The 27,629-nt window shown below is 49.7% G+C and overlaps 6 protein-coding genes across 6 annotated transcripts; 2 read left to right on the top strand and 4 right to left on the bottom strand.

Moving 5' to 3' along the window:
• The first annotated feature begins 2,194 nt into the window (after positions 1 to 2,194).
• Positions 2,195 to 4,651, top strand: F5J12DRAFT_147429 (cytochrome P450). Its single transcript, XM_051738148.1, has 11 exons — positions 2,195 to 2,709; positions 2,768 to 2,811; positions 2,870 to 2,951; positions 3,012 to 3,082; positions 3,133 to 3,147; positions 3,195 to 3,496; positions 3,549 to 3,607; positions 3,666 to 3,705; positions 3,765 to 3,952; positions 4,011 to 4,304; positions 4,355 to 4,651. The coding sequence occupies exons 1-11, from the start codon at positions 2,302 to 2,304 to the stop codon at positions 4,508 to 4,510; spliced, it is 1,659 nt and encodes a 552-aa protein (XP_051599245.1). The 5' UTR covers positions 2,195 to 2,301; the 3' UTR covers positions 4,511 to 4,651.
• Positions 4,652 to 7,065: 2,414 nt separating this feature from the next.
• Positions 7,066 to 9,508, top strand: F5J12DRAFT_147352 (cytochrome P450). Its single transcript, XM_051738147.1, has 10 exons — positions 7,066 to 7,596; positions 7,655 to 7,846; positions 7,907 to 7,977; positions 8,029 to 8,043; positions 8,092 to 8,393; positions 8,446 to 8,504; positions 8,563 to 8,602; positions 8,660 to 8,847; positions 8,906 to 9,199; positions 9,257 to 9,508. Exons 1-10 carry the CDS (start codon positions 7,201 to 7,203, stop codon positions 9,410 to 9,412), a joined length of 1,713 nt encoding a protein of 570 aa, XP_051599244.1. The 5' UTR covers positions 7,066 to 7,200; the 3' UTR covers positions 9,413 to 9,508.
• Positions 9,509 to 11,185: 1,677 nt separating this feature from the next.
• Positions 11,186 to 13,296, bottom strand: F5J12DRAFT_906127 (cytochrome P450; the record flags this gene model as incomplete). Its single annotated transcript, XM_051748744.1, is given in 10 exon segments — positions 11,186 to 11,341; positions 11,392 to 11,685; positions 11,740 to 11,973; positions 12,033 to 12,091; positions 12,163 to 12,346; positions 12,366 to 12,441; positions 12,563 to 12,615; positions 12,688 to 12,760; positions 12,826 to 12,860; positions 12,928 to 13,296. 10 exon segments carry the CDS (start codon positions 13,294 to 13,296, stop codon positions 11,186 to 11,188), a joined length of 1,533 nt encoding a protein of 510 aa, XP_051599243.1.
• A 987-nt stretch (positions 13,297 to 14,283) lies between these two features.
• On the bottom strand, positions 14,284 to 18,361 carry F5J12DRAFT_147214 (uncharacterized protein). The gene is made up of 11 exons (XM_051738146.1): positions 17,805 to 18,361; positions 17,598 to 17,741; positions 17,424 to 17,543; positions 17,209 to 17,365; positions 16,525 to 17,126; positions 16,316 to 16,429; positions 15,893 to 16,269; positions 15,660 to 15,825; positions 15,009 to 15,601; positions 14,845 to 14,953; positions 14,284 to 14,794 (listed from the first exon to the last, which is right to left on the bottom strand). The coding sequence occupies exons 1-11, from the start codon at positions 18,243 to 18,245 to the stop codon at positions 14,468 to 14,470; spliced, it is 3,150 nt and encodes a 1,049-aa protein (XP_051599242.1). The 5' UTR covers positions 18,246 to 18,361; the 3' UTR covers positions 14,284 to 14,467.
• A 3,417-nt stretch (positions 18,362 to 21,778) lies between these two features.
• On the bottom strand, positions 21,779 to 23,842 carry F5J12DRAFT_147172 (uncharacterized protein). Its single transcript, XM_051738145.1, has 3 exons — positions 23,760 to 23,842; positions 22,215 to 23,693; positions 21,779 to 22,160 (listed from the first exon to the last, which is right to left on the bottom strand). The coding sequence occupies exons 2-3, from the start codon at positions 23,667 to 23,669 to the stop codon at positions 21,846 to 21,848; spliced, it is 1,770 nt and encodes a 589-aa protein (XP_051599241.1). The 5' UTR covers positions 23,670 to 23,693; positions 23,760 to 23,842; the 3' UTR covers positions 21,779 to 21,845.
• Positions 23,843 to 24,202: 360 nt separating this feature from the next.
• Positions 24,203 to 27,587, bottom strand: F5J12DRAFT_921568 (atromentin synthetase). Its single transcript, XM_051749292.1, has 6 exons — positions 26,839 to 27,587; positions 26,648 to 26,784; positions 26,359 to 26,594; positions 25,477 to 26,310; positions 24,670 to 25,424; positions 24,203 to 24,608 (listed from the first exon to the last, which is right to left on the bottom strand). Exons 1-6 carry the CDS (start codon positions 27,530 to 27,532, stop codon positions 24,403 to 24,405), a joined length of 2,862 nt encoding a protein of 953 aa, XP_051599240.1. The 5' UTR covers positions 27,533 to 27,587; the 3' UTR covers positions 24,203 to 24,402.
• Between the last annotated feature and the right edge of the window lie 42 nt (positions 27,588 to 27,629).

Below are 27,629 nucleotides of genomic sequence, written 5' to 3'. Positions count from 1 at the left end.
ATGATATGGTCGCAAGGTCGGTGCTTCATATTCCTGGTTTCCGTCAAACGCTCGTTGGCCCGGCATCAGTAATCATTGCCAATATGCCGGTTTCTCGATCATCCATCGGCATCGGTGCGGTTCAGATTTGCTGTTTAAGGATATTGGTTACCTAGGAAGCAGAAGAAATCAACTCTGTGGTGAGAATACTCCAGCAAGGTTCGCTACTCTCGCATTTGGACGATGGAGATGCGCTGAAGGGTCTTCTTAGGAAGAAGTTGCTGGTGGGTTTACCGGAAGAAGGGAGTGTTTGAAATGACCGCGCACGTTCCAAGATAGTTTGGAGTGACTGGAATATGAAAATGTACTTCGATTGTCAACACTCACCAGCCCCTGGTAGGAAAATTTTTGTCGCCCGTTGAGCTCCACATTACCACAAACAGCGTTTGTTGGAGCCACCATTACATTAGCCAGAGTTTGGGACCACAAACGTCCTCGAAAGCGGAGGTAACGACGTTGGTAATCACCTGGTCTTGACGGAATGTTGTAGAAGCCGCCTCTCGAAGAAACGGATATCATCGTAGTCTAGAGGAACGCCTCGACAGACAGTATTACATGTGTGACGGGGGTATAATGAGATTAATGATCCCGATCGACAGCGTGGTACTACCAACCATTGACTAATCGATGACAAGCACACGACTTGATTGGTTGGAGGCATTCAGATGAACGGAACTGCAATCGACCGTGTTCCAGAGCGAAGTCATTATGTAAGCATCACACATTTGAACACCAGGACTGGAGCAAGAATTCGGGGTTGTAACCGATGAAAAGAAAATTACCTATCGAATCTGCGATGAAAGATAGGGAACGGGAACGAGAGTCGGTGATGTCGGGTGCCACGTCACAGAAATGAATTGTCGCGACAGGCAACGTCGTCCATCCCTCATGGACATACCAGCCTAGCTTCGTTTCGAGCAGCACTCACAGGTCCAACGGCCGCCCAGTCACAACCTTCTGGCCCAAGCAACCCCCCTGCATTCCCTTCACTGCATCCTCGTGGCACCTGGGCAGGCGCCGCCAAATAATCATTGACACCCCAACTACAAGGGTCGAATTTAGATATCGTCTCACCAATGTGGTTATCCACATCGGCAGTCGTGACCCATCCGCTCCGAATTCGACATGTCTCCCTCCCACTCGAGCCCCTACCGCCCTCGCAAGCGCTTCTACCTTGTCTTCGTCGACCAGCAACGGCGGTTGACGAAGAACCTGAAGGCAGAGACAACGTGGGCTGATGCAGTGGTGCATCAGACTCACACGGTTAGTCATCCGGGGATCCATTGGAGCACTATCGACCTATCGTCTGGTGACTGAAACGCTTGGTTTCATTTTTTTCGTCGGTGCTGTAACTTGCCTGTGTTACCCATTCACATTCTCTTATGCGAACTTATATCACTTATTGGGATATTTTCCATTCGGCAGAAGATGCATGTATGATCCGTATACTGCATGGAAGCTTAGTTAGGGCCATCAAGCCAATCGGCGCACGACAGTGCGTGCCTATAAAGACCGGTACAAGTCTATTGTATGGATAAAAGATACCGCAGCACTCTGCGCCGCACAGGCAGCCCTTGGTGAGCACGCCACGGCGAAGAAATGCTCATGACCTATTCCCATAGTCCTGATGGCCCTCATACTATAATCTATAATCAGCTCTCCTTTTTCCCACAGGACCGTCGTGATCGGGAGGAAGGGGATCGGGCGCGGCGAAGAGCCAAAGGGAAACCAGTACTGGATCATGAGCAGGAAGGAGGTTATAGATGACGAAGACGCACTGTGAGCGTCTACTCTGACACCTCACTTGGCTGAACCTATTGCTCATGCTTGCTCGAGATGGTAAAGAACCTAAGAAGCAAGGGGAATTAATTTAACAACCCCTCGATTATTACTTGAGCCCGATAGGTCCAGCGCAGAATCCCCGCAAGCCCTGTGTTTCCAACGTGTTCTGTCGATTTCTGCCATTTGTTGGAAGGTCTTCTACTCTGATTGGGTTATCCAACAGAGGAAGGAGATCGTCGCTCCGTTCGAGTGAACGCCTTGTCATAGGTGACCACGCTGACAGATGTTGCTAACTCATTATTACACTCAGTGACCGTGCCTAATAGAGCTCATGCCCGAGGTGTGGTGGCGGTGGCGGATAAACGGAACAGCCCATCAACCATGTTGGTCCAAAGCGGGGTCATGAAGCCGCGGGTATTTAATACCTTGTGAAGACTGGAGCAAAAACCTCAATTGCGTACTTCGACCATACCAGACTTTATGGCAGTCGACATGGACCCAATCTCTATGCTTGTTCGCAGCTGTGCTGCGTTCTATCACCTCGTTCGCTGTACTTCTTTAATCGACGTGGCCACCGGGCTGGCGACCATATGGGCATTATGTACGGCAATTTGGGCCACTCAGAAGAACTCCAGAACAACAAAACTAAGGGGTCCCAAGAGGACTAATCTGTTGTTTGGAGTGAGTACGGAGCTGTTTGGATCGCCTGATTCGGGGGCGATCTTCGAGGCATGGTCCAAGGAGTACGGTGTTGCCTATGAAATCCCTATGATGTGCGGGAAACAGAGGATCGTGCTTTGCGACCCGAAAGCGCTGGCATACCTCTTCTCTAAGGATACATGGTCGTACGCGGGCATTCCGGGCGTTAAAGCGAGCATCGCACGGAGGGTACGTACGATTTCAGTGTTTATATGCTGCCATTACTCCCTCACTCCGGGATCTCCAGGTAGGAAAGGGGCTGATTTGGGCTGAAGGCGAGTCACACAGAAGGTATAGTCCTCCCTGGTTTAACACTTCGTCACGTCCCAATGAATGACCGTACTTTCAGGCAAAGAAGATCCATAGCACCTTCGTTCAATTCTACTGCCATCCGGAAGTTAAGCCCTGCCATCCATAAAGTTGTGGATAGGGTAAGCAAATGCAGTCGCTACACTTATCCCGATCAAGCTTTCAGCGCTTTTTTTCGACAGCTCAAAGCAGCTTTGGAAGAAAGCATCGATGCGAACGGAGGCGAGAGTGTAGTCCTCGATGTCGAGAAATGGTACGTTATATAAATTCACTGACTGTTTAAGTGTCTTAACTCTACCACAGGGTGAACTATGTCTCGTACGTTCGTTTGCCATAATGTCTGGATGCGTTGTAATTTTTGCCAGCCTCGATTCTTTCGGGATTGCAGGTTTCTCCTACGACTTCGATTCTCTTGCTGGAAAACCAAACAGCATGATTTCGGTCCTCGACGATTTCGCAGCGCCGTCACCCCATCCGCTTTTGGATAATGCCGTGTTCCTGCTTTCCATCGTTTTTCCTATTGCTATGTACGTGCCGACCTGGCGGAACAAGATGCTTGACAAGCTCCGGGGGCGAATGTCTGAGATTTGTGACAAGTTGGTCGACAACGCCATAAAGGAGAAGGAAGGCGCATCAAATGAACAAACTTCCACGATCGGTTTGCTGCGTACGCTACCGTGGTCATTTAGTTGTGTCCTTCTAACTAACGTGTCGATCAGTGAATGCAGAAGATGAAGATTCTGGAAAACGTATCGTTCGAGAGGAAGTCTTGGCGCAGGTGAGATAATTATGATTTATTCTGATGGCGTCAACTCACTTAGACTGCTCCTCCACAGATAAGCACGTTAATTTTCGCATCCTATGAAACTACAGCAAGTAAGTATCGTTGAATGTGATGTTAATTTGTCCTGTTATAACGAGATCGTCCCTTTTAGTCGCCATGACATGGGCGTTGCTCGAACTCGCTCGGTACCCAGATATTCAAAATAAACTTCGCAAAGAACTTTTGTCTTTCGGTAGAGAGCCCTCATACGATGAGCTTACCACTGGTCTCCCTTACCTCGACGCCATAGTGCAGGAGACCCTCCGCCTTCACCCAGCTGTCCAAGACTTGGTACGCGAGGTACGTAGATATGTACAAATTCACGTTTGGCGCTTATCTTGATTTATTCCCTGCACAGGCAAATGAAGACGACGTCATCCCTCTATCTGAGCCAGTGCGGACAAAGTCTGGTGAAGTGGTTGACAGTATAGCTATCGAACGCGGCACCGAGATTGGCATATCTATTTCCTGCATGAACCGCTCCGAGGCGATCTGGGGTCCAGACGCTAAAGTGTTTAGACCAGAACGATGGTTAGAAGCAGACGGCATAACAAAGAAAGCTCAGGAGGTGAAGGGATACCGGCATTTGCTCACGTTTGGTGATGGTCCGAGGTCTTGTATTGGAAAAATGTTTGCTGTTGCTGAGATCAAGGTATGTGTTTATCCTGCGAGGTGCAGTACTCACCAAACTCAATTTCACAGACGATGCTTACAATGTTAGTCAAGAACTTTGTGCTGGAGATGAGGGACGGGCCAGATACAAAATTCGAAATAATCAGGGGAATCGCACTGAGGCCCAAGATTGCAGGAGAAGATGGAATCAAGATGCCACTGAGGGTTAGGCCGTACAAGGGCTAAAGGTGGAACTTCACTCGACTCTAGTAGCGTACAAGCTTGGTTCAGCCCTGTTACAGAACGTGGCGGACCTCGCTGCTTGATGAGCGTCTTTCGCAACAGATTATTGGTATTTTTCCTAGGCTTATATGTAGGACAAAATTTGAAATGAAGTACGAAGTGTAACCTGTAAAATGAAACAAAACTTGGCTCGAGCCATATTTGATTATATTTCAAGTTGAGTACCACGTTAAATGTCGATTTAAATCCCCAAAAACCCGTTGCGCACAGCAGATTTTGGAGGTTTAGGACAGACTTTAAAGCAGCAAGATGTCAATCCTATGCTCGGAATATAAGTTGTCATCTGGGAGGAGTTAGGATATCAAGTCGGCGGAACGTTGAACCTCTGGTGGCAATTTCAAGTACGTGCAAGCGTATCGTGACGGTCTGAAACGTAGTGACGGTCTAAGTACACGAACAGGAATAAAATATCGCCTTCGCGTACGGATGCTGTCTATATTTCAAGTTTTGTTTGCATCCATGCATTCGTGCGGACCTCACCTTCCTTCTACCCATACCGCGGGTCCAGACAAGGCTTGAACATTATTCGTCGGTAATTTTAGCCCTCACACAAATACTACTATTCCTACCCCCCAACCGTGATTCACTCACAAGTCGGCGGTCACAGTTGGTCACACCTGCTGGATTCACCTTCCGCTCGGCAGCCTACTCGAAGTACAGGAAACGCACTGAAACCTGCACCTGTTGTGAAACTCTGCCAAAGCAGTGTGACTTGCCAACGAACCCGCCGACCCGCCGACTTGTTGAGGTATTCAGAACTTTCACAATTGTGCTCGTGGAAGTTCGCACGCGCAGGTGTAGCATATAAACCAAGACCCACCAAGCAACTTATGTATATGGTGAATTTCGAGCCTTCCAGAAGTGCCGACTTGTGGGTAAATCATAGGTGGTAGAGGATAGTAGTGACGCTAGTGAGCAAACGGTGTTGGAAAGGCGTCGGAGTTTGAAGCCTCGGTGGACGTTCCTTCAACCCACTGCATGTAACCAGAACTGGCTCAGATTGTTGAAGTCCAGGGATTCGTGTTGTCGATAACTTGATATGGGGTTGCTACTTACCGGTGTTCTAGGTGTCCATGTCCAAACGTAGCTTGCAAGCTCAAGTACTCATCTTTGGCACCCGGGATGCGCTGTCCAAGCACCTCTATTCATGCGATCCACACGTCTCGCATCATCCCCGGTCGCTGAAAAACGCTCATCCAACTTCTGATAGTCGATTTTCGGCGTACACAACACGCCTCGACGACAACGTAAACACGTCCGTGGCTACGAATTGTACTGAAGAATGTCCCATCTATAGGAGACAGGGCATCCCCCATCATGTGCCCCAACTTACATTCGAGTCCTTCAATTCTGCTGTGTCGTACTTATTGCCACTCCATTCACAAATTGACACTGGTGAACTGAAAGCTTTACCAGAGCGTTCCGGTCATTATAATTGAACAGCATACCGGTGGTACCAGTTTCCGGTGGATTTGAAAGTTGACGAAGTGAATGTTGAGGCTTTCGAACGTCTCGGGGTGTTCGATGCCATTGTACGCGAGACTTCGAGAGATTTTCTAAAAAAAGATAATTCCAAGTTAATTGTGGCAATAAAGATACTCCAGCACTCTGCGCTGCACGGGGAACGTTTGGTGAGCATGCCATGGTGAAGAAATGGACACGGTTCATTCATTCCCTTAGTTTCGGTGGTCCCAACATTGTTAACCACGTTTTCCTTTGTCCACAGGACAGTTGGGAATGGGAGGGAAGGGGATTGGGTGTGGTGAGGAACCGTGGGCACGGAACTGGGAAATCTGTTGGAGGGCCAGATGATGAGAAAGATGGTGGTTATAGAAGACGAGGATACCCTGTGAGTTTCTACTCTGACTCCTCATTCGGCTGCTTTTGGTTGCGTGGAGGTGTCGGGTGTGACAAGGATCTAGATGGCAGGAGGCATTTTTCCAACACTACTCGATGATGACTTGAGCCGCCCAGTCCTGTGTTGAAGCAAGGACATTGACCCCTTTACTGACTCTGTGGGCGGAGTGCAGTGACCTATGTTGTTCTTATTTGTCCTCCTACAACCTCGCAGGTAGAGATCGTTGTCTCTTTCTGCCATTTGTGGGAAGGATCACTACCTACCCTAACTGAGCTCTACAACGCAAGTGTCCATTTGGAGCTCACTGAACTCTATACAACAGATTCCGTTAGTCAGGTGACCAGAGTAAGATTCTATGTGGAATTTCAATTGTATATCCGAGGAAAGAGAAAACCCCTCCATTCAGGTGAGCGTCTCACCGTAGGCGGTGACCACACTGACAGATGTTGCCAACTCATTGTTCCGCTCAGTGACTGGTCGATAGAGGGTACGGCTTCAATGTTACGATAACTCCCTGCGTGCCGTAGTCCGCTCAGTGGTTTCGACTGATTATATCTGTTTTGGCCGCAGACTTCGCTTCTTAATAATTTGTATGCTGATAAGACTAATGCCTCCGGCATGTGTGTGTGTGTGTGGGGGGGGGGGGGGGGGATAAATGGCACAGCCGTCAACCATGTTGGTCCAAAGAGGGGTCATTATACCGCAGGTATTTAACACGTTGCGATGACTAGAGCAGGAACTCCATTCGCATCCCTCAACCTACTTCACGCCCGATATGGATCCAATGCCTACCCTCGTTCGCAGCTATGTTACGTGTCAAGACCTCGTTCGCTCTGCCTCCTTAATCGACATAGCCACTGGGCTGGTCGCCGTATGGGCACTACGTGTAGCAATCCGGACCATTCGGAAGAAATCGAGAACGACAAAACTAAGGGGACCAAAGAGCACTAGTCTGTTGTTTGGAGTGGGTAAAGAGTTGTTCGAGTCGCCTGATTCGGGAGCCCTGTTCGAGGCATGGTCCAAAGAGTACGGTGTGGTATATGAAATTCCTATGATATGCGGGCAAAAGAGGGTCATACTCTGCGACCCGAGAGCAGCAGCATACCTCTTTGCTAGAGATACATGGTCGTACGTGGGCATTCCAGGGTTCAAAGCGGTAATCGCACGGAGGGTACGTACGATTTCAGTATTTATATGCTTCCGTGGTTCCCTTATCCCGGGATCTTTAGGTAGGAAAGGGACTGAATTGGGCTGAAGGCGAGTCACACAGAAGGTATAGTCCTCCCTGGTTTAGCGTTTCACCATATCCCAATGCTGGATTATTACTTTCAACTTTCAGGCAGAGAAGATCCATAGCGCCTTCCTTCAATTCTACTGCCATTCGAAAGCTAAGCCCCACCATACATCAAGCCGTGGATAGAGTAAGCAAATGCAGTTAATATGCCTGTCTCAACCAAGTTCTCAGCATCTGCTTCTGACAGCTTAAGGCAGCTTGGCAAGCAAGCATTGATGTGAATGGAGGCGAGAGTGTTGTCCTTGATGTTACGAAATGGTACGCTATTTAGGATACACTGTCTGTTTACATGTCTTATCTTTGCCACAGGATGAACTATGTCTCGTGCGTTCGTTTGCTATAACATTCTGGAAGCCTTGTAATTCTTTTCAGCCTCGATTCTTTTGGTTCTGCAGGTTTCTCCTACGACTTCGGTTCCCTTGATGGAAAACCAAATAGCACGATTTCGGTCCTCGACGCATTTGGTGCGCACTCACCTCGCACCTTTTTGGATAATGTCGTGTCCTTGCTTTCCTTCATTTTTCCCATGGCGATGAATGTGCCAACCTGGCGGAATAAGATGCTTGACAAGCTCCGGGAGCGAATGTCAGAGACTTGTGACATGCTGGTAGATAACGCCACAAAGGAGAAGGGAAGCACGTCAAATGAACAAGTTTCTACAATCGGTTTACTACGTACGCCACCATGACCATATAGTTGTGTCCCATTGACCAGCATGTCGATCAGTGAAGGCAGAAGATGAAGATTCTGGAAAACGTATCGTTCGAGAGGAAGTCTTGGCGCAAGTGAGAGAATGATCATTTTTCTGATGACGTCAGACTTACTCGAGCTGCTGCTCAACAGCTGAGCACGTTAATTTTTGCGTCCTACGAAACCACGGCAAGTGCGCACTGTCACAATGGTGCTAGTTTGTCCTGTATAATGAGATCATCACTTATAGCCACCATGACATGGGCGTTGGTGGAACTCGCACGGCACCCGGATATTCAAACTAAACTTCGCGAGGAGCTTTCGTCATTCGGCAGAGAACCCTTATACGATGAGCTTACCACTGGTCTCCCCTACCTCGACGCCATAGTGCAGGAGACCCTCCGCCTTCACCCAGCCGTCCCAGAATTGATACGCCAAGTACGTAGACTTGTACCAACTCGCGTTTAGCACTTAACTTGATTTATTTCTCGTATAGGCAGATGAAGATGATATCATCCCTCTATCAGAGCCTGTGCGAGCCAAATCCGGTGAAGTGATTGACAGCATAGCCGTCGAACGCGGGACGGTGTTTGTTATATCCACTTCCTATATGAACCGCTCCGAGGCGATCTGGGGTCCGGACGCTAAAGTGTTCAGGCCTGATCGATGGATAGAAGCGGACGGTGTAACGAAGAAAGCTCAAGAGGTGAAGGGACACCGGCATTTGTTCTCGTTCGGTGATGGTCCAAGGTCCTGTATTGGCAAACTGTTTGCCGTTGCTGAAGTCAAGGTGTGTGCTTATCTGGAAAGAGGTGCAATGCTCATCGAGGGAAACTTGATGTTGCAGACGGTACTTTCCGTGGTGGTCAGGAACTTTGTGCTCGAGATGAGGGACGGGCCGGACACGAAAGTCGAGATAACCAGGAGGCTTACACTAAGGCCCAAGGTTGCAGGAGAAGCTGGCATCAAGGTACCATTGAGGGTTAGGCAATACAGAGGCTGAAGATGTGGCTTCACTCAACCCTAGCATAGGCCCTTGGTTCTGTCTTGCTACGAAAGGCAGTTTACAGAGGTGCTCTGTGCATCCCTCTCAGTCTCGTGCAACTTGATATTTGAAATAATTACCAACCATTCTTTTTATCTTTGTCGATCAGTGGTCGTCAAAGATAACTGTGTTTCGACTAGGTCATCCCGATGGAACATAGTTCAACCTTCAACCTCTGGATTGCGGAAGCCAAGGTCAGTAGAAGAGTGGCTTTGACACGTTCCATGCCGCTATATTTGCCTATCTTCATGACGATGCACCAAACATTAAGGACTTGGACAACGGGCAGTGATGCTCACAGATCAGTGAGCTCGGATTTCGCATCAAGTGCAGCAACTCGACGACAATACAACACATATGAAGTTCAACCGTGGTGCAACATTGGTATTTCATGTTTCACGTCCGTGGTCTTCGTCAAGAGTAGTCATTGGCCCGGTATCTAGAATCATTGCCGGTACCACAGCAGCTTCTCGATTTTTTGTTGCCTATGTTAACCGGTATTGCTGTTAAAGGATATCGGTCTGGGAAGTAGAAGGAATTAGCTCTGTGATGCGAATCACTCTGGCAGGGCACTTTCGTGTTACATATCTCCAATTTCTGTCGTGTATGCTAATTGCATCCTGTGCATCATCAAACCTTAAGAGCCGCTGTATGCGTAGCACACCAAGGCAACATCAAGTCCAGCAGTATACATGGGTATAGCGTTACATAGCTTTACAATGTTTATATAAAGCCATTACAATGGTGAACCCAAGCAAGGCCAATGGAAAATCAAGGAATATCAAGGTATAAGGACAGTAGTGATGAAATATCCATCATCAGGACATAGAAGAACACGTCGCCCTTCGTTTCAGCTAGCCCCACGGCAGCCGAGTTTGCGTAGATAGAGTTTGACCTCTAGCGGAAGTTCTAAGCCTCCCTCACTCTAGTACTACTATCGCTCACCAACTTGTTAGCCTCTCCCAGGGGCTCTCGAAGTTTCGCGCACAGTACCAATGAACACTTTTGTGCGACGTCAGTAGTGGGAGACAAGACATTTGAGCGCTAGGTGGAGCTGTAATCACAAATTACCAGAAGCTGTGGAGGCTTCTAGAGATCTTCAACTATACAAGAATTGCAACGTTGAGATATCCTTTGAATGGTACTCGTGTAGTCTATGAGGCACTTAGTCAGACAACGCTTATACTATATATGCTCGTGACTGCATCCCACTTCCTTGGTGTTGAGTTTATAACCCGAGTACGCAGACGTTGTGTAGAATTGCACTTCCACTTCGTTCCAAATTCCGTCACGCAAACCACCGGACGAGGAAGATGAGGGAAAGGAATCGACTCCACCTTTACCCTCGTGAATAACCTCTAGGGATGCAGGTCGCTAGTCACAGCCCAAAGATGGCAACCCGAGACCCTCCCGAATCCTGCGAAGATGACACGGAGAGTAATGTCCTTTCCGTGTTGTTGTACGCCCACCTAACCAAATGTAACTTCCCGTTGCCTAACATCATATATTTGACACGAATTCGCCCTTTGAAGTAGACATACATGGAAGAACCATTAAAGTGACACAGTGTTTACAGAAAGGTTACATAGATGTTTGTATGAATCACTAAACCAATTTGACCCATTAGAGACCGGGACGCGTGATCCATTTACACGACCGTCAGCGACCCCCGCTAAGTAGTGAGACTGAATCAGGCTCATACCATACGGTTGAATAAAGCAACATACATCTTCAGCCTTCGTATGGCATAGTTCTCAATGGCACCTTGATACCACTTTCTCCTGCGACCTTGGGCCTCAAAGTAATTCCCCTGGTTATCTCGACTCTCGTATCCGGCCCGTCCCTCATCTCGAGTACGAAATTCTTGACCACCACTGTAAGCATCGTCTGTAAAATTGAATTTGGTGAGCACTACACCTCGCAAGATAAACACATACCTTGATCTCAGCAACAGCAAACCATTTTCCAAGACAAGTCCTCGGACCATCACCAAACATGAGCAAGTGCCGGAAACCCTTCACCCCCTGAGCCTTCTTCGTTACGCCGCCCGCTTCCAACCACCGATCAGGTCTGAACACTTTGGCGTCTGGACCCCAAATCGCCTCCGAGCGGTTCATGCAGGAAACAGATATGCCAACCTCCGTTCCGCGTTCGACAACTATGCTGTCGACCACTTCACCGGACTTGGTTCGCACGGGTTCTGACAAAGGGATCACGTCGTCTTCATCTGCCTATACGAGAAAGGAAATCAGGCCAAGTGCAAAATGGGGAATGTATCTGCGTACCTGACGTATCCAGTCTTGGCCAGCTGGGTAAAGGCGGAGAGTCTCCTGCACTATAACATCGAGGTAAGGGAGACCAGTGGTGAATTGGTTGTACGAGGGTTCTCCACCGAAAGACAAAAGTTCTTCGCGGAGGTGATTACAAATGATGATCCCGTTATAACAGGAACAACTAACAACACTGGGACAGTGCGTACTTGCCGTAATTTCATAGGACGCAAGAATTAATGTGCTGATCTGTTGGGGAGCAGCTTTGAGTAAGCTGATGCTATCAGAACAAATCATAGTTCTCTTGCCTGTGCCAAGACTTCCTCCCGAGTGATACGTTTGCCAGTATCTTCGTCTTCTGCCCTAACTGATCAACATATTAGTTATGTATTAGTTATGGAGAGAGAAATACCGACTACGATAGCGTACGCAGCAAACCGATCGCAGAATGTTGTTCACTTGACGCGCCTTCATTATCGACCAATATGTCACAAACCTCCAACATTCGCCGGCGGAGCTTGTCAAGTGTCTTGTTCCGCCAGGTTGGCACATTCATAGCCATAGGAAAAACGAAGGAAATCAGGGATACAACATTATCCAAAACGGTGTGGGGCCGACGGCGCTCCGAAAGCGTCAAGAACTGAAATCATGGTGTTTGGTTTTCCATCGAGAGAGCCGAGGTCGTAGGAGAAACCTGCAAACCCCACAGAATCGAGACTGAAGATAATTAAATGGCTTCTAGAATGCTACAGGGCGAGGAACAGAACGTACGATAAATAATCCATCCTGTAGCGAAGTCAAGACACTTGAACGGTTTCAAATGTATCGTATAACTTACCATTTCTGAACATCTAGGACAACGCTTCCGCCTCCGTTCGCATCAATATTTGCCTCCCAAGCTGCTTTCACGTGTCAGAAAACCCTAAGGACTTGATTGAGATAAGCGTAAATTGCGTCGCTTACCCTATGCACGCTCTTATAGATAAGAAGGCTTAACTTTTGAATGACAGAGGAATTGAACGAAGGGGCTAGGGGTCTTCGTTATCTGATAACCCCGCGTTGGTACGAATGCAGCATTACAAAAACCAGGGGGTGCTATACCTTCGGTGTGACTCGCCCTCGGTCCAAAGCAATCCCTTTCCTACATAGAGATCCCAGGGTCAGGGAATCATGGAAGAACACGAATACTGAAATCCCACGTACCCATCGTCCCGTGGCCGCGGTAATGATCGGGGTGCGCACGTATGACCAAGTATCTCTAGCAAAGAGATATGCCACCGCTTTCGGGTCGCAGACCATGATCTGCTTTTGTCCGGCCATCATGGGAACTTCATATGCCACACCGTACTCCTTGGACCATGCCTCGAACATCGCGCCCATATCAGGCGATTCGAACAACTCTCTACTCACTTCGAATAACAGACTAGTACTCTTTGGTCCGCTTAGTTTCGTCGTTCTAGATTTCTTCTGAGTCGCCTGGATGGCTACACGTAACGCCCATAAGGTGGCCAGGCCGACAGCTACATCGATAACAAAGGCGGATCGAAAGAGCAATTGAAACGCATTGTACATGCGAACGAGGGTAGATGGTGCGTCCATCTCGCGCTGTAAGGGCTGAGGGAATACGAATGAAGTTGTTGCTCTGGCAGTCTTTGTAACGGATTAAATACCTGCAAATCGACCAAATCGGCCTCACGCATCCAATGTGATTGATTGGTTTTCCCATAACCCAGCCACCGCAAACCTTTACCTTTTCAGAAAAAGGAATTACTAGGAGGAAGGGGGTGCATTTAACCAAAGAAGCTCTGCTGAGTGCCACATGACCAGGTCGGGGACCGTGAATGGGCTATGACCCACAATCATTAGGGGGACAGGGAATGGTGGAATCATGGTCACGACCAGTCAGTGACAGGTTTAAACCATCTATTCGCTTACTGATGATGAGTCACCGTATCAAGATATATGTATTTTTGTCGTCGGGCGGCCCGAAAGTTAACACATGTCTGCTGTTAACCACCGAGTACCGCGGGGTGTACAAATGTCGGAAAAAAAACGTAGGGGGGTCATCGTAGCATTTATCTTCAGAAGTGGAAAGGTAGGACAGCGCGGTCACCACCTGCGATAAAGCACTCACCCGACCGGAAGGTTGCCGGGTACATCCGCGTGAAATCCGTTGAATAGAGTTCTACGCCTTCCAAATAGGGACTTACGCCGTAGAGCTCATCCCGGGGGGATCGATCTTTGGACCTTTCCACGCGGGACACATTTGGGGTTGCGGGAAGGCTGTAGAGGAACAGAAGAAAGGAAAGCATATGGGGATGGCCGCACCAAGGCACGGAAGGGTTCCAGATGCCTACTGCAACCGGCGGCTGCATAGCACAAGTATTACAAGTGGTCACATACTCTGTTCGTCATTGGTTACCATTGCCGCTTTCAAGTTAGTTTGGCAGCGAGACTGTAGGGGAGAGATAAAGGCAAAATGTATGAGATGATACCGCATTTCAAGTCTGGTTGCACCGAGACAGTGGAGTTCATATTAATCTTGCTGTGCCCCGGAGTCAGGCAGCTCAAGTAATGATCGTGTAGTGTTAAAACAATTCCTCCTGTTCCTAGATTCCTTACCATACCCGAGATCTCGGCAACCGAAAGCAACAGATTCAACCAAGTGATGGGTTGGAATAGGGGCTCACAGTGCATAGACGCATCACCGTCCTCCAAATCCTTCGTTCACCGGTCGGCCTCATCATCCAGCACCCCTCACTTGATGTTCCAACCCTTCAATCCTCACCACACTCGATCCCCTCCCTCCCGGTGACAACGGTCCTGCCGGCGACGTCGGCGTACGGATATTTGTCTCAGACGTAGGTGAAGTCAGTGTAGGATTACTATTCGACGACGTCGATCGGTTGCGCGATAAGTATGGACGTGGAGGCAGTTTTTGTGGTTGAGGTTCTTCTGCAATAGGCGAGCGTAGAGGCTCTTCAGTGACTAAAGGAGAGAGGCTGAGGTCCATTCCAAAGTCGTCAACGATACTGCGAGGCGGAGGGCGTTCCACCATGGCTTCAAGAAGCTGGAATCATAAGTCAGCATCGGAGGCAAAAACATGCCAAGGTAACTTGCCTCTCGCCTAAGTTCATCGCCAGCATATTCACCTTCCATCTCCTCAGGTCCCAACAGAACAGCTCCTTTTCTAAATATCTCGCCTTCTTCCTCGACCCAACTCTTAGATCTTCCAAGCGCGGTCAACAATGTTAAAAGCCACCTAATCATGACATAGGACGCACCGATCTGTAGGCGACACCGCGATAGCCTCTGTACCCTCGACACTTTCCTCGTCCTCGGATTCACTGATCAAAAAACTCGGACTGAGGACTTTCTCGTGTTCCTCGGGTTCGGGCTCTGCCCTCCCCTTCCCCTTGTCGATACGAGGCGTCGGAGGCTCATCGGGCTCATCATCCGACATCGGTGCGGGACTAGCGTGCAAGACATGTTCGCTCGCTACTTCTGCGACATCGAGACCTTGGGTCTTGAGACCAAGTGTTGGCCTGGGGGTAGGTAAATTAGATACCACAGCGTTTAGTCTGTCGCATAATGATAACAGAGGCTCCAGCTTGCTCGCGTCTGCCGTGGATTGAATCTGAACAGTAAGATCTTTAACAAGCTCTCGTGCTTTCCGTTCAAGCTCTTGCAGCGATACGTTGGCTGGTGATGTTGACGAAGGAGAAGGCCAATCCGGTGAGGACGGCGACAGCGGTGGAGGCGAAGTAGTAGCATCTAACCACGCTGTGGCGCCCACCTTCATCGCGCCCACCCCCGGCCTTGCCTTCTCAATCTGGGCCAAAAATGCCTCCGCTCTCGTAGCAACACTCGCTTCGCCCTGTTTCTGCGCTGAGATTCGCATACCATGGCGTACACTCAATATCAGAACACGACACCTTTGCGTCGTCTCGCCTTATAGAGCGAGCAAGCTCGCTTTCCTCAATGAGTCCCCAGACGCCCTTCCCGGCGTCTTTTCCGCTCGCTTGTGCGGCCGCTGCTTTTGAGGCTTTCTCAGCTTCCTCCGTGTTGCGTATACAGGTATTCAAGATCTCGCGACACATGCTGGATTCAGGAAACCAAATCAATCATCAGCATGGTGCTCAACAAAATATAACGTAACACATCATACCGCGCAAACTCTTCGTCGTCTGGTGGTATATTCAAATCGAGGCATCGGATTACCCAATTCCCTTGAACACCTCGACTGAGCGCCATAACACCAGCAAGATCCAGCTTGTTGTCTGTCAAGTCGAGATGTAACAGCGACCGTGACTCAGGAAGGAACTCAGCCAATGCAATGGCACCTGACGAGGTGAGTTGTGTCGAGGAGAGGAAGAGACGTTTGAGTGCGGTATTGAGTGTGAACGCAGTGCGCAAGGATTGGATCTGGGTGGAATGGAGTACAGTGGGACAGTATAGAAACGCAGATGAACCTACACCTTCAAGTCCTGGGCCACCGCAGGGATTTCGACTCAGATCCAGGGTCTCCAGACATTGGTTGTATTTCTGTACAGGTTGTAAATAAACGACAAATGATACGAATCCTGCTCACCAGTGCTTCTGCGATAACCACCAAACATTGTATGTCAAGCTTATTCTCGGCAAGATTGAGCACCTTGAGCGTGCGGTTCCGCTTGAGGACTTGAGCAAGGTATGTCACTCCGTTCTGCCAAATACCACTTAGTCGCACCGTCCAGCTAACGCCACCTCACCTCCCACAACAAGAACCAAATTTCTAACATAATTGAGACCAGGACTCACCCGCAAATCATTACCACGCAAATCCAGCGTCCTCAACGCACCTAACCGAGGCAACGCATCCAACGCACGTACCTTATCCAACAATGCTGCAGACAATCCATCGTCGAGTTTTCCAGGCGTACCACTACCGCCGGGCCCGTGTCCGTGTCCATGTCCATTCGCAAGCGGTTCCGTACGCGTCGTGACCCCACCCCCAGCACTGCTTGTGATCAATGGGACAGCATTCACACGGGGATCTGCAGCAGAATGTGCCTGAGCCTGCGGGGCAGCACGTTTCGAGCGGGGAATGTAAGGCGTGTATGTTGTTTGGAGGTTTGCGGACCCTGGATGACGAGGGGGAGGGAGTACAGGGCCGGACCGGGATGGTGGGGGTAATGGCGCAGTTCCGGGTAGGGGCGATGTCGGTGGTGAGAGCAGGGACAGCGCCGCGGACGGGAGGACTAAAGACGAGGTGGATGGTGATGGTGATGTAAGAGGAGAGGGCGCCGGTGCGACGTCGGGGTAGTCACGTATCATCAGTGCGAGTGCGACGGCACCTGTCGCTGAGATCCGGTTATGGCGCAGGGAGATATTGCGGAGGGATGAAGTGCGCACGACGCGGGCTGGAATTGTATTTCAAGCCGTCGCGCGGACGTTCAAGTGTAAGCTAAAGCTATTGTATTTGCTGGAAGGGGAAAGACGTACATAATGCCTCAAGGGCGTTTGGGCGGAGAGAGCAGTCATCGAGGCGCAAAGAAACCAGGCCTGGTTGGGGAGCTATGGATAAGCCAGCGGTGATATATTCCACTGCTTTCTTGTCCAGGTTTGTCTGTGATAAGTCCAGGAATTGTAAGCTTTTCGCCTGTCGGAACAAATAGATCGTTAGGATGCACGACTAGTGAAATGTGGTAATTTGTTACCTTGGAAGCATAAGCTCCGATGACTTTGAACGCTGGTGTCTTGAGCCCTCGGTTGGATGCGACCGATAAGTAAACCAATGTTCCTGGTATAAGTAGTGCGTGCAGCACAAGTTTCAGTTTCTACATGCAAGTGCAGTCAGCCAAAGGACACGTCAAGGACCACTTTTGACCAACAGCCTCATCAAGATCACATTCCCTCAAAGTCAACTTTCTGAGACCCCATTCTATACTGAACACATCTGAAAGGATGGCAGCGCTTGTCAGAGTCAGCTGAACACCTGATAGATCGACCGAACGAGGATTCCCCGGGGAGGCACGCTATGAGCCACGTTGGACCTGAGCAAGCAACTTCCGGAGCATGTTGATATGGAATGGACTCACCTTGAATGCAGCTGAGATGGCTGGATCAGAGTGCTCTTCTCTGGATTCACAGCACTCCCTGTAAAAGCTCTCGACCTTGTCTAAAGACCACCACTCTTCCGTGTCGTTAGGTCCTAAGGAGTTTCCTCTCAGAACACGTTTCCTGCGCTCAGCTTCGCGTTCCTCAATAGCTTTCTTCTCTTCCTTGAGTGTTGGGGTCGAAGGTGGGTTAACAGATGAGAACGGGTAGACGATAGCGAGCTGTGGGAGGATGAAGTGAGCTCGTTTGAGTGGTTTGAGGTCGTCCGACGTCGACGTTGACGGTTGGGTAGGCAAAAATCCTCTGATACGGTTGAGGATGCCTGTCTGGGTGGGTGGCGGTCGTTTGAGGATGGATTTGCCCGGGATTGGGATCGTCACGGCCGACGACGACGGCGAGCAAGAGGACGACGAGCTAGTCATCGTCCCTAGACTCTGGCGGGGTGGATTGGATTATTACCAGTCAATCAGAGTTTACTTTGACTAATAGGTCGTCGTTGTTGTCGAGGGTGACCATATGGAGTGTCAGAGTCACTCTAGGTTTTGACACTTCAAGCATCATTCTGAGAGTTACTTCTACCACGCAGCATCCTCTGCCAGCTTCACAGCAAAGACAACCATAGCACGTAGATTCACACCCGGAACTGAAGTACTGAATAGTTGTGTCCAGCAACCCATAAACGTAACTACTGGTGCAGACCTATGTGAGTACAACACCATAATGTGGAAGTCAGAATAACGGCCACTCTAGCAGCACTGAGCAAGCTTTGGTCACAAATGGCAGAGGCAATACGTTTGATGTTGAAGGTTCATGGACTGTCACGAATAGCCTAGGGAATCGATGTCGAAGTGTCCGACCTGTTGACTGCAATATGGCGTATCAATATGGCTATCCATCTTCAGATGCGCCCTGTTGTTGCACTTGGGCATCTACATTCTGTAGAGGTCAACCACGGTGTACCCTACCATCCAGTCTGCAGCACGGGATAAACTACAACATAGGTCAACTATCCACCTGTAAGTGCCAGTAACATCTTCACGAGATTACCAACTACGTCAACATTGACGGCTTGCGACAGGGTAGGGGACATCTGGGCGAAATGATCGCAATCGCAATCGCTGTCGGCATCATCCAGGACGGCCAGCTCTCGAGGATCAGAGCGAAGTATGTCGGACAAAGACAACCTTCTATTCGGGGGCCAGAAAATATCCATCTCTCATTACCCACCCTCTAACGATCATTAATCCCCGTGTTTCACCCGCAAAACAAAAAAGCCACTTACTATATATAAGGAACTGTCATTCGTGGTCAGACAAAAGTAACTTGGAAACAAGGTGCAGGATGAGGGACACCGCTGGCATCACTGCACTGTAGCGCCCACTAAATCCAAGACACAGCATGTTCACAGCTGCTTGTGAATGGGGGAAATATTACGTAGTCAAGTCGTCAGTTTGCGAACCCACAAACTGCACGTGCAATGATGGTCGACCCAACTTCTGGCGCTTTGTGAACCATTTGGCAAGAGTATGGACTCGCCAATACCTATCTTAACCACAGCTAACTAACGACAATTGTTCGAGGCTTTCCCAGCTGTCTGCTGGGGTTTGTGGCCCTAGGTTATCGGAAGGTGACGCAGCAGTGAACAACGGGCCTATGTCACCCACATGCAAGCTTGCATGACGCACCACAGACAAAGCCTCGCAGAGCATGTGTATTCCTGAGAGATCGTCCATAGCAAATGATATGCCATTTGCTTCCGCCTGGAGAGTAAGATAGGGGACATGACTAAATTTTTATCCAAATGGGCCAATGATAGCACCGCGGACGTGAGTGTAGTCAAAATGCTTGAGCCTCGGATTTACAATGGCATCCATAAACTCGTAAGGACTCACGGTGACCAGCACAACGGTCTGCAGGAGCGGGAAGAGGAAACTGTTTCGTTCCAACACCCAACCTTGATCGCAATGAATGTGGCCATGGTTAATGATTGGGTGGGATATATTTGAAGAATGACTCATCACAGCGGATATGACTTTCCTGCACGATCAGCAGACTGAGTGTCATCAGCGTGGTACTGAGTGCCAAAATATACCTCGAACACGTATACCACATCGACATTCAGACACCTATGCGCAGGGAAGCGTGCCAGTGAGAGAAACTGTTGATAACCATCCATGTAAACGTCTTCAAGGCACGGAAATTCCAAACAGTCGAACTTGTCTGGGATGTTGCCCTGGACTTTCGCTTCAAGATATCCGGTGTACAAGCTACGCCAACGGTTAGCGCTGGGAATAAGAATGTCCAATAATGCGTCTATTTGATTGCCGTCGACGGGCAAGTTTAGAATCACGATATCAGGAGGATATCAACGGCTCTTCTTCAGCTGCATCAAGGAATTCGAGTCGGAATCACAAGTGGTTCCGATATTTCTCAGGAGGCTGGGGGCATCGAGGATTGGATCTCTCCAGAGCCTCAAAACTCCAACTAAATTCTTCTTCAGCATAGGCAAGCTGCCAAAGAATCGGTAGGGTCATCACCGCGTGTCAACACGAAGCTGAATATCTTTGTGAGGAGCTCGACAGGCGAGAGTTTACGAATTTTATGACCGGGTCCCAACAGCCATGCGAACGGCGAGGAGTGATTTGATGAGGATCCGCTCGGTGGACTGCAACCACGCCAACTCAACACGGGCATAGGCAAATTCGTCCATGATGCGTCCCTGCTGCAGTCACGACTAGCAATGGTTTCCGTCGGGGATCTACACAACTGAAGGGAGTGAAGAGATCTTACAATTTCTGTAGTAAAAGGGTGTGTGGGCGTTAGTAATTAGATGATACAATACGTCGCAGTCGACACGACGAGCTTTTTCGAATGAGCAATTCCCTGCGACGTTGGTGAATGAGCAGTGTAAAGGCCCTGAAGAGAGGCGACGAAGGGATGGTGTTTGTGTGGAATGCCCCATTCAACCCTAATTGCACCGCTGCGGGGTGAGGGATTTTCCTACTGGGATCAAGTCTTCTAGGCTGGCAATACTATTAGTACATACGCCTTACATCATTAATTGCTTTTGTCCTGATCGACCTGTTCTCGTGGACCTCAAGAAACTACTCTGCACCCATCGCCATCGACGGGTTATAACGGGGTTATACGCCGATTGCAGTAAGAGAAGACAACTCACCTCGCCTAATGCCCATCATATATCCCTCTCCTTCGCATCCTCTTCATTATATGGTTGCGAGGTATCGCTTGATGCAGGATATTCACTTTTCATATCTCTCCTTTTCCTCCACGGCAGGCGTAGGGTGGGAGATGGGAACTGCAGTTATATTGAGCTAACCCAATGATCGTCGATTTCAACACATCGGTCTGCTCATCCCCCTCCCCAAGATCCATCGTATCGGGACCTTGCAAAAATGCAGCCAGTGATGGGGGTGTCTGAACCTGGGAACGTAGGCAACAGCCCTGGGGTGGACAAATTACATAAAACCAAACTCGACGATTTCAGCATGTCTATCGCGCTCCGAATGCGAGATCGGCATTCGTCGCCGGCCGCCGCAGACGGTTTCTTGGGTGCTAGTTTAGCTTGTCGAAGGACGCGGCGTGGAACACTTCTGTTGGCATGTCGATGTCGGTGCCAGGCCTGGCATCTTGTGACTTGTCCATCTCTTCGACGAACTTGCAGAGTCGAGATCCAGTCTCCTATCTTGCGTATGAGAGATTCCATACCCTTGGCGAACCCAAATGCTATCTAAACTGTGTACCGAATCTCCATCAGCTTGGTCCTCTCAGCAAGGTGGTCGTACGCGCAAAGTTCGTGCGATTGGACCGAATGAAGGAAGGCACTCGAAAGCACGGGTGATGTATGGCCATCTTTAGATGAACGCTGTTATTGCTCGTGAACATCTGCGTTCTATGGTTGTGAATAATGTGCCGTAGCGAATGTACACACAGGTAGGTGACGACGAATTGTGAGTTGCTAGCTCAACTACGGAGATGCAAGTATCAGTAACAGCTTCATGAGATCACTGGCTACGTCTATATCGGGGGCTTGCGACGGTTCTGGGGAAGAGGATTGCATGGAAGTCGAAACGTCTCCGGATGCATATGAGCTCGTGGCGCTCTCTGCTGGACGAGCGGAGGGACATCTGGGTGGAATAATCAGAATCGCAATCGCTATCAGCATCATCCAGGAAGGCTTGTTCTTGGGGGTTGGAGCACAACATGTCAGACTCCGACAAAGATGGTCGTCCATTCGGGGGCCAGGAAACATCCATATTTTCTAGCGACACCCCCCGCCAGTTGTTCAGAACGACCCTGTCCGCATGGTTACCCACCCTCTGGCAATCGTTAATCCCCATGGTTGACCCAAAAAAAACAAACAAGCCACTTACTATATATAAGGAATCGCTATCTGTGGTCAACGAAAAGTAAGAATCAAACGAGTGGTTGATTGTGTGCCGCCGTTGGCGCAACCGCACGCCCAATAAATCCAAGGTACAGCAATTTCGCAGCCGTTTGTAAATGCGGGAAAATGGTTTTATCTCCAAACTATTAGTTTGCAAACCCACCAACTGCACATGCAGTGATGGTCGCCCCAATTTCTGGCGCTTTGTGAGCCATTCGGCAAGAGTGTCGACTTCCCAATACCTATCATTATGATGGATAATTATCGACAATTGTTCGAGGCTTTCCCAGCTGTCTACTGGGGTTTGCGATCCCAGGTTATCGTAAGGAGACATAGCGATGAACAAGGGGTCTATGTCATTCGCACGCAGGATTGCATGACGCACTCTAGGAAAAGCCTCGCAGAGCATGTGTGCTTCTGAGGAATTTTCCATGTCAGAAAAATCGTCCTTATCCGTGACCTTGAGAGTAAGATAGGGGACATGGCTAAATTTTAATCCGAATGGGCCAATGATAGAGCCACGGGGGTGACAGTAGTCAAAATGCTGGAGCTTGGGCGTTACAATGGCATTCATGAAATCATGGGGATTCAAAGTATCTATCACGAGCCTTTCGAGAAGCGGGAAGTGGAGACTGTTTGGCTTGAGAACCCAACGGTCGCGGCAAGTGAATGTGAGCATAGTTAACGATTGGGTGGGGATACGTTTGAAGAATGACTGATCATGAATATTTCCTTCGCCCTTGATCGACAGGCGGAGCGTCGTCAGAGTGGGACTAAGTGCCGCGATACGCTTGAACACATCCACCTGTCTTGTATCCCGACCCCTGACAGCAGGGACGCGTGCGAGTGAGACACACCGTTGATGATCTCCCACAGAAACATCTTCGAGGCATGGAAATTCCAGACGACAGAACTTGTTCATGATAGTGTCCAGGTCGCTCGGATCAAGACATCCGACGTGCAGGCTACGCCAACGATTTGCGCTGGGGATGAGAACGTTCAATAATGCGTCCAGAGTGAAATCACGTGGGTCTAGAATCGTGATATCAAGAGGATATTCACGGCTCCTCTTCAGCTGCGTCATCAATGACTTCGAGTTGGATTCATAGATCAATCCGATATCACTCCAGAAACTGGGAGTATCGAGGATTAAATCTCTCCAGAGTCTCGAAACCCCAGCTAAATCATTCCTCCACAAGGGCAAGCAGTGAAAGAATATATATGGGTCTTCGCGGCCGCGTGCCAGCAGGAAGCTGAATGTCCTTGTGAGGAGCTCGACAGGAAGACGTTTGATCTGAGAGGGTTGAGTATTAGCCAGTTCGCTGATTTTACGACTCTGGGTCTCAACAGCCACGCGGACAGCTAGGGGGTCTTTGAAAAGCATCCGCTCGGTAGATTGCAGTCGTGCTAACTCAGCACGGGCCTGAGCGAGTTCGTCCATGATACGTCCGTGCTGCAGCCAAAGCTAGCAGGATTGAATTGTGTCAGCGATTTGGTGATCCGCGTAACTGAAAGGAGTGAGACGACTTACAATTTTTACGATGAGAGCCTGTACGAGCAGTGTAGGTGGATAGATGAGACTCGGAAGAAACGGTACTAACAACCGACGAGCTTTCTCGAACGAGCGATGCCCAGCAGACTAAATTCTGTGTTCACTTTCAGCTTCGCCATGATCATGGTATTGTGTGCTACTCACCACAAGTTAGTACCCTGTCGGTGTAACCCGGTACCTTGTGGAATAGGCTAGGGGCGCAGAGGAGTGCGAGGTGACGTTAAGGAGAGAGAAGCAAGGGCGAACGAGACATATCTACACGGGAATTTATGGAGGCCAGTAAATGACTCTTGCGCCCCAAGACAGGCTTCCCCAAACTGCCCAATGGAGCGCCAAGGTCAACTGGAATCTCAGTGAACTCAGGGGCTCCTGATCTCAAGTTCGGCAAGGTGGCAAGCATTATCCAACTCAAAACCGCGCAATAAAGGTGGAAGCACATATACTGGCATATATCTCTAGTCTAACGATGGTGGTATAATTTGCATACAAAACAGATAGTCTAATGCAATGAACAACATGAGGAAAAAGAAATCCAGAGATGATAGTATATCATATATCATATAGTAGCCCCATGAATCCCTTCGTACAACAGTCTCCATTCCCTCGGGAAACATAACACCATTTAGATCCCACGAGCCTCGAGGCGTGAGCGGAAGATCTTCTGGAACCCTGGCACATGGTCGAAATCCATGAGCGTATAGTGTTGTCCAGGGACGTCCGTGTACGTCGGCTCGCTACGGCTGAACCCTGCCCATGGCTTGAGCTGGTTGTTGAGCCAGTCAGCTTTGCTTCCGCGGAGAGGAATGGCATAGAAGACGTCAAGCGATTCTATCATTCAACAATGCGTAAGCCATGATGAAGCACGAACAAATGCAACAAGTCTGCTCACCGGTTGATCCCGAAGGGTTGTATTCCTTGCCACACTCAATCAAGGAACCGGCGATATCGACCCAGTGGTCAAGTTTCTGCGGAGTCAGTTGCAATTCAACGAGACGTTCCGGCGGTGACAACTTCCAGATCAAATCAAGCTGATCCATGCGAGACAGCCGTCTCAACGGGTTGGTCAAGTCAATGGCATCTTGCTTGGTAATGAGGCCAAGGAAGTAGGACAGGTTGAGCATACCGCTCGTCCAGTCGATTTCGTGCATGCGGTCAGCGATGTGGGGAGGAATGTTGATCAGACCGGTGAATTTCACTTCATCGCCCATCGCTTCCAAGCGTTTCGCGACTTCGAAGGCGACAACACCACCATATGAGTATCCAGCGATAGCATACGGACCTTTGGGCTGGGTGCGCTTGACGGCTGCAGCATAGGAAGAGACCATTTCATCCATGGACCCGAAGAATGGGTGGCCGGGCTCGAAACCACGCGCACGCAGAGCGTAGAACGGCCGCTCGTTTTGGAAGTACTTCGCAAGGTTGACAAAGATAAGAACCTCACCGACACCAGGGTGGACCATGAAGATGGGGGTCCTGTCGCCGGTAAGCTGAAGGGGTACGATCGGGTCGTACTCTTCTTGGTAACCTCCCTTGGAGGACAGAGCATCGACGTAGCTGGCCAGACTAGAGAGAACGGGGTGCTTGAGGATCTGAATAGTTGGGATTTCGGGAAGGCCAAAAGCAGCCTCTCCTTCACGCTTGAGCCTGGCGCCCGAATTAGTATCTGCCCCTAGCCCAGAGCAAGTAGTTATCATACCTGATGACATCAATCGAGGTACCGCCCAACTCGAAGAAGTTGTCACTGGCAGAGACGTCACTGACGTTGTTGTTGAAAATATCGGCGTAGATACGAGCCAAAGTCTTCTCTGTTTCAGTGGAAGGGGCAACAAAGCTAGCGCCGCGAGCGATGCTAAGCAACTCTTCTGCACGGGCAACATGTTGAACGAGCTGGCCCTCTTTGAACTGCTTAATAAGGCGTGCTTTCGAGAGCTTGCCAAGGGTGGTCTTCTCCATCTGGTTGACGGGGATCGGGATAATTTGTTGTGGGGGCAGCGTAATCATCTTAACGGAGACGTCACGAAGAGCACGGTGTGTTGCGTAAAGTTTAGCGGGGGCATCCTCCTCATCCAGGCTAAATGTGGGGGAGTAGAAAACAACGAAGCCTTCTGTTTCCTGACCAGGAGCACGGTATGGCGCAGCAGCGAGGAAAGAGTGTGTAACACCCTCAACTGTCTGGAGGTGGGTCTCAAGTTCAGGGATACCGTATGAAACACCGTGGACGATGACAGTGTCCTTGATACGACCACTAAGACGCATCTTACCGTTCTCGATGATGCCAACATCGCCTGTGCGGTACCAGCCACCTTCAACAAAGCTGGAGGAGGTTGCCTCCGTGTTGTTGTAATAGCGGACGAAAACCATGGGGCCACGGACTTGGAGTTCACCAGTTTCACCATCGGGGCGAAGGGTAACACCGTCTTCAGGGTTAACGATACGCATCTCGCAACCTGGAATAGGGGTACCGAGTTCCAGGAACTCGTGAGCAGGAGGGTTTGCCAAGACGTCAATAGGATCGTAGATACAACCGGCACTGGAATGAGATTAATGATTGAAAAATAGTAGTGGCACGTGCACTAACCAGGTCTCGGTCATACCAAAACCGGCCGAGATAACGCAGGACACGTTGGAGTCCTTTGCGAGGTTCTTGAGGGTAGCGGCGAAAGCCTGTGCAGTCTTGCTGACAATAGCTTCACCACCGCTGTTAATGCGCCTTAGCGACGACAAGTTGAAGGTGCCAAATAATTCATTGCGCTTCTCCAGGTCACGTGTGAGCTTGGCGAGAAGGAAGTTGGGAGCGAATGCAATTTCGATGGACTGTTTGGTGCACGTTAGTAAATGGCATGGAAAACCAGGCAGAATCGGTAAACCTTTTCTTCTATCAGGCGGAGGTAGCGAAGAGGGTCGGAGAGGATAGCAGACGGATGCACATGAACTTGGGAAGCGCCATACAACAGAGGCGCCAAGTGCATTTCGATCGAACCCGCAACGTGATCGAATCCAACCCCTAATGAAATATGTTAGGGCTGACGTTACCGAAATCACGTTAGTGCTCACGTACAGTTTAGAATCTTGCTCTCCGAAGTCAAACGATAGTTCTTGCCCTTGGCATGGCAAGCAGCCAGGATGGTGCGGTGAGTGTGGACGACAGCTTTCGAGAAACCGGTGGAGCCTGAAGTCAAGAAGAGGATAGCCTCGTCATCAATCTTGGGTTCGTGTGCTTTGAACTCCGCGGGGTCCGAAGCAGAAGCAGACTCCTTCAACTGGGAGAACAAGTGGATATCGAGGTCAGGGATAGAAAGCAGTTGCTCGGCACCCGTCTCGTTGGTCAGCCAGGTAGCCGAACCGAAGAGACCCTTGATGTGTGCAACGTGTCCCTCCTTGTGAGATTGTTGCGCACTGAGGGCAGGCTGAAGGCACGGGACAAGACCTGCAAGCAAGCAAGCCCAGACGGCCGCCATATTTTCTTCGTGCTCAGTCAGATAGACGACGACGATTGAGCCGGTAGGTTTCCCCCAGGAGCGGATAACCTGAGCCAAAGAACGAACATATTGCGCGAATTCGGAGAATGTTTTGGTTTGAATGGAGGAATCGTGTGCGGAGGATGTGACGAAACCTAATTCGTGCTCAGGATATTGGGATGCGGCGTGGGTAAGGACGTCGAGCAAAGTCTGAGTAGAGGTGCAAGCCACAGAGGCTTTCAAGTCACAGAGAGTAGCCTCAACGGCAACAGGTGCAACAGCGACGGGAGCCATTGGTTGATGGAAAGAGAATTCGCTGAGGAAAGTTGTCGAATGCACAAGGGGGAGTCGTGACTTTCTATCCTTCGCCGTGAATCCCCACCTATTATAC

This window comes from Pisolithus orientalis, assembly GCF_024613125.1.
Source record: "Pisolithus orientalis strain OTSU chromosome Unknown F5J12scaffold_17, whole genome shotgun sequence".
Classification (NCBI taxonomy): domain Eukaryota; kingdom Fungi; phylum Basidiomycota; class Agaricomycetes; order Boletales; family Pisolithaceae; genus Pisolithus; species Pisolithus orientalis.
Note: the sequence above shows the minus strand (reverse complement) of the source record. Positions and strands in the feature narration are given on the sequence as shown.

Excerpts from the sequence above, each read along its gene's own strand:
- F5J12DRAFT_147429 (XM_051738148.1), top strand. The coding sequence starts at position 2,302 with ATGGCAGTCGACATGGACCCAATCTCTATGCTTGTTCGCAGCTGTGCT. Across the intron at positions 2,952-3,011 it reads TCCATAAAGTTGTGGATAGG|CTCAAAGCAGCTTTGGAAGA; the intron begins GTAAGCAAATGC and ends TTTTTTCGACAG. Across the intron at positions 3,497-3,548 it reads TTCCACGATCGGTTTGCTGC|TGAATGCAGAAGATGAAGAT; the intron begins GTACGCTACCGT and ends CGTGTCGATCAG.
- F5J12DRAFT_147172 (XM_051738145.1), bottom strand. The coding sequence starts at position 23,669 with ATGGACGAACTCGCTCAGGCCCGTGCTGAGTTAGCACGACTGCAATCT. Across the intron at positions 22,161-22,214 it reads ATAGCGATTCCTTATATATA|AGGGTGGGTAACCATGCGGA; the intron begins GTAAGTGGCTTG and ends AACGATTGCCAG.
- F5J12DRAFT_147214 (XM_051738146.1), bottom strand. The coding sequence starts at position 18,245 with ATGACTAGCTCGTCGTCCTCTTGCTCGCCGTCGTCGTCGGCCGTGACG. Across the intron at positions 17,544-17,597 it reads AATGTGATCTTGATGAGGCT|AAACTGAAACTTGTGCTGCA; the intron begins GTTGGTCAAAAG and ends ACTTGCATGTAG. Across the intron at positions 17,127-17,208 it reads AAACGCCCTTGAGGCATTAT|CCCGCGTCGTGCGCACTTCA; the intron begins GTACGTCTTTCC and ends ATACAATTCCAG.
- F5J12DRAFT_921568 (XM_051749292.1), bottom strand. The coding sequence starts at position 27,532 with ATGGCTCCCGTCGCTGTTGCACCTGTTGCCGTTGAGGCTACTCTCTGT. Across the intron at positions 26,785-26,838 it reads GGAGAGCAAGATTCTAAACT|GGGTTGGATTCGATCACGTT; the intron begins GTACGTGAGCAC and ends ATATTTCATTAG. Across the intron at positions 24,609-24,669 it reads CAACCCTTCGGGATCAACCG|AATCGCTTGACGTCTTCTAT; the intron begins GTGAGCAGACTT and ends GTTGAATGATAG.
- F5J12DRAFT_147352 (XM_051738147.1), top strand. The coding sequence starts at position 7,201 with ATGGATCCAATGCCTACCCTCGTTCGCAGCTATGTTACGTGTCAAGAC. Across the intron at positions 7,597-7,654 it reads AAGCGGTAATCGCACGGAGG|GTAGGAAAGGGACTGAATTG; the intron begins GTACGTACGATT and ends CGGGATCTTTAG. Across the intron at positions 8,505-8,562 it reads GAGAGGAAGTCTTGGCGCAA|CTGAGCACGTTAATTTTTGC; the intron begins GTGAGAGAATGA and ends GCTGCTCAACAG.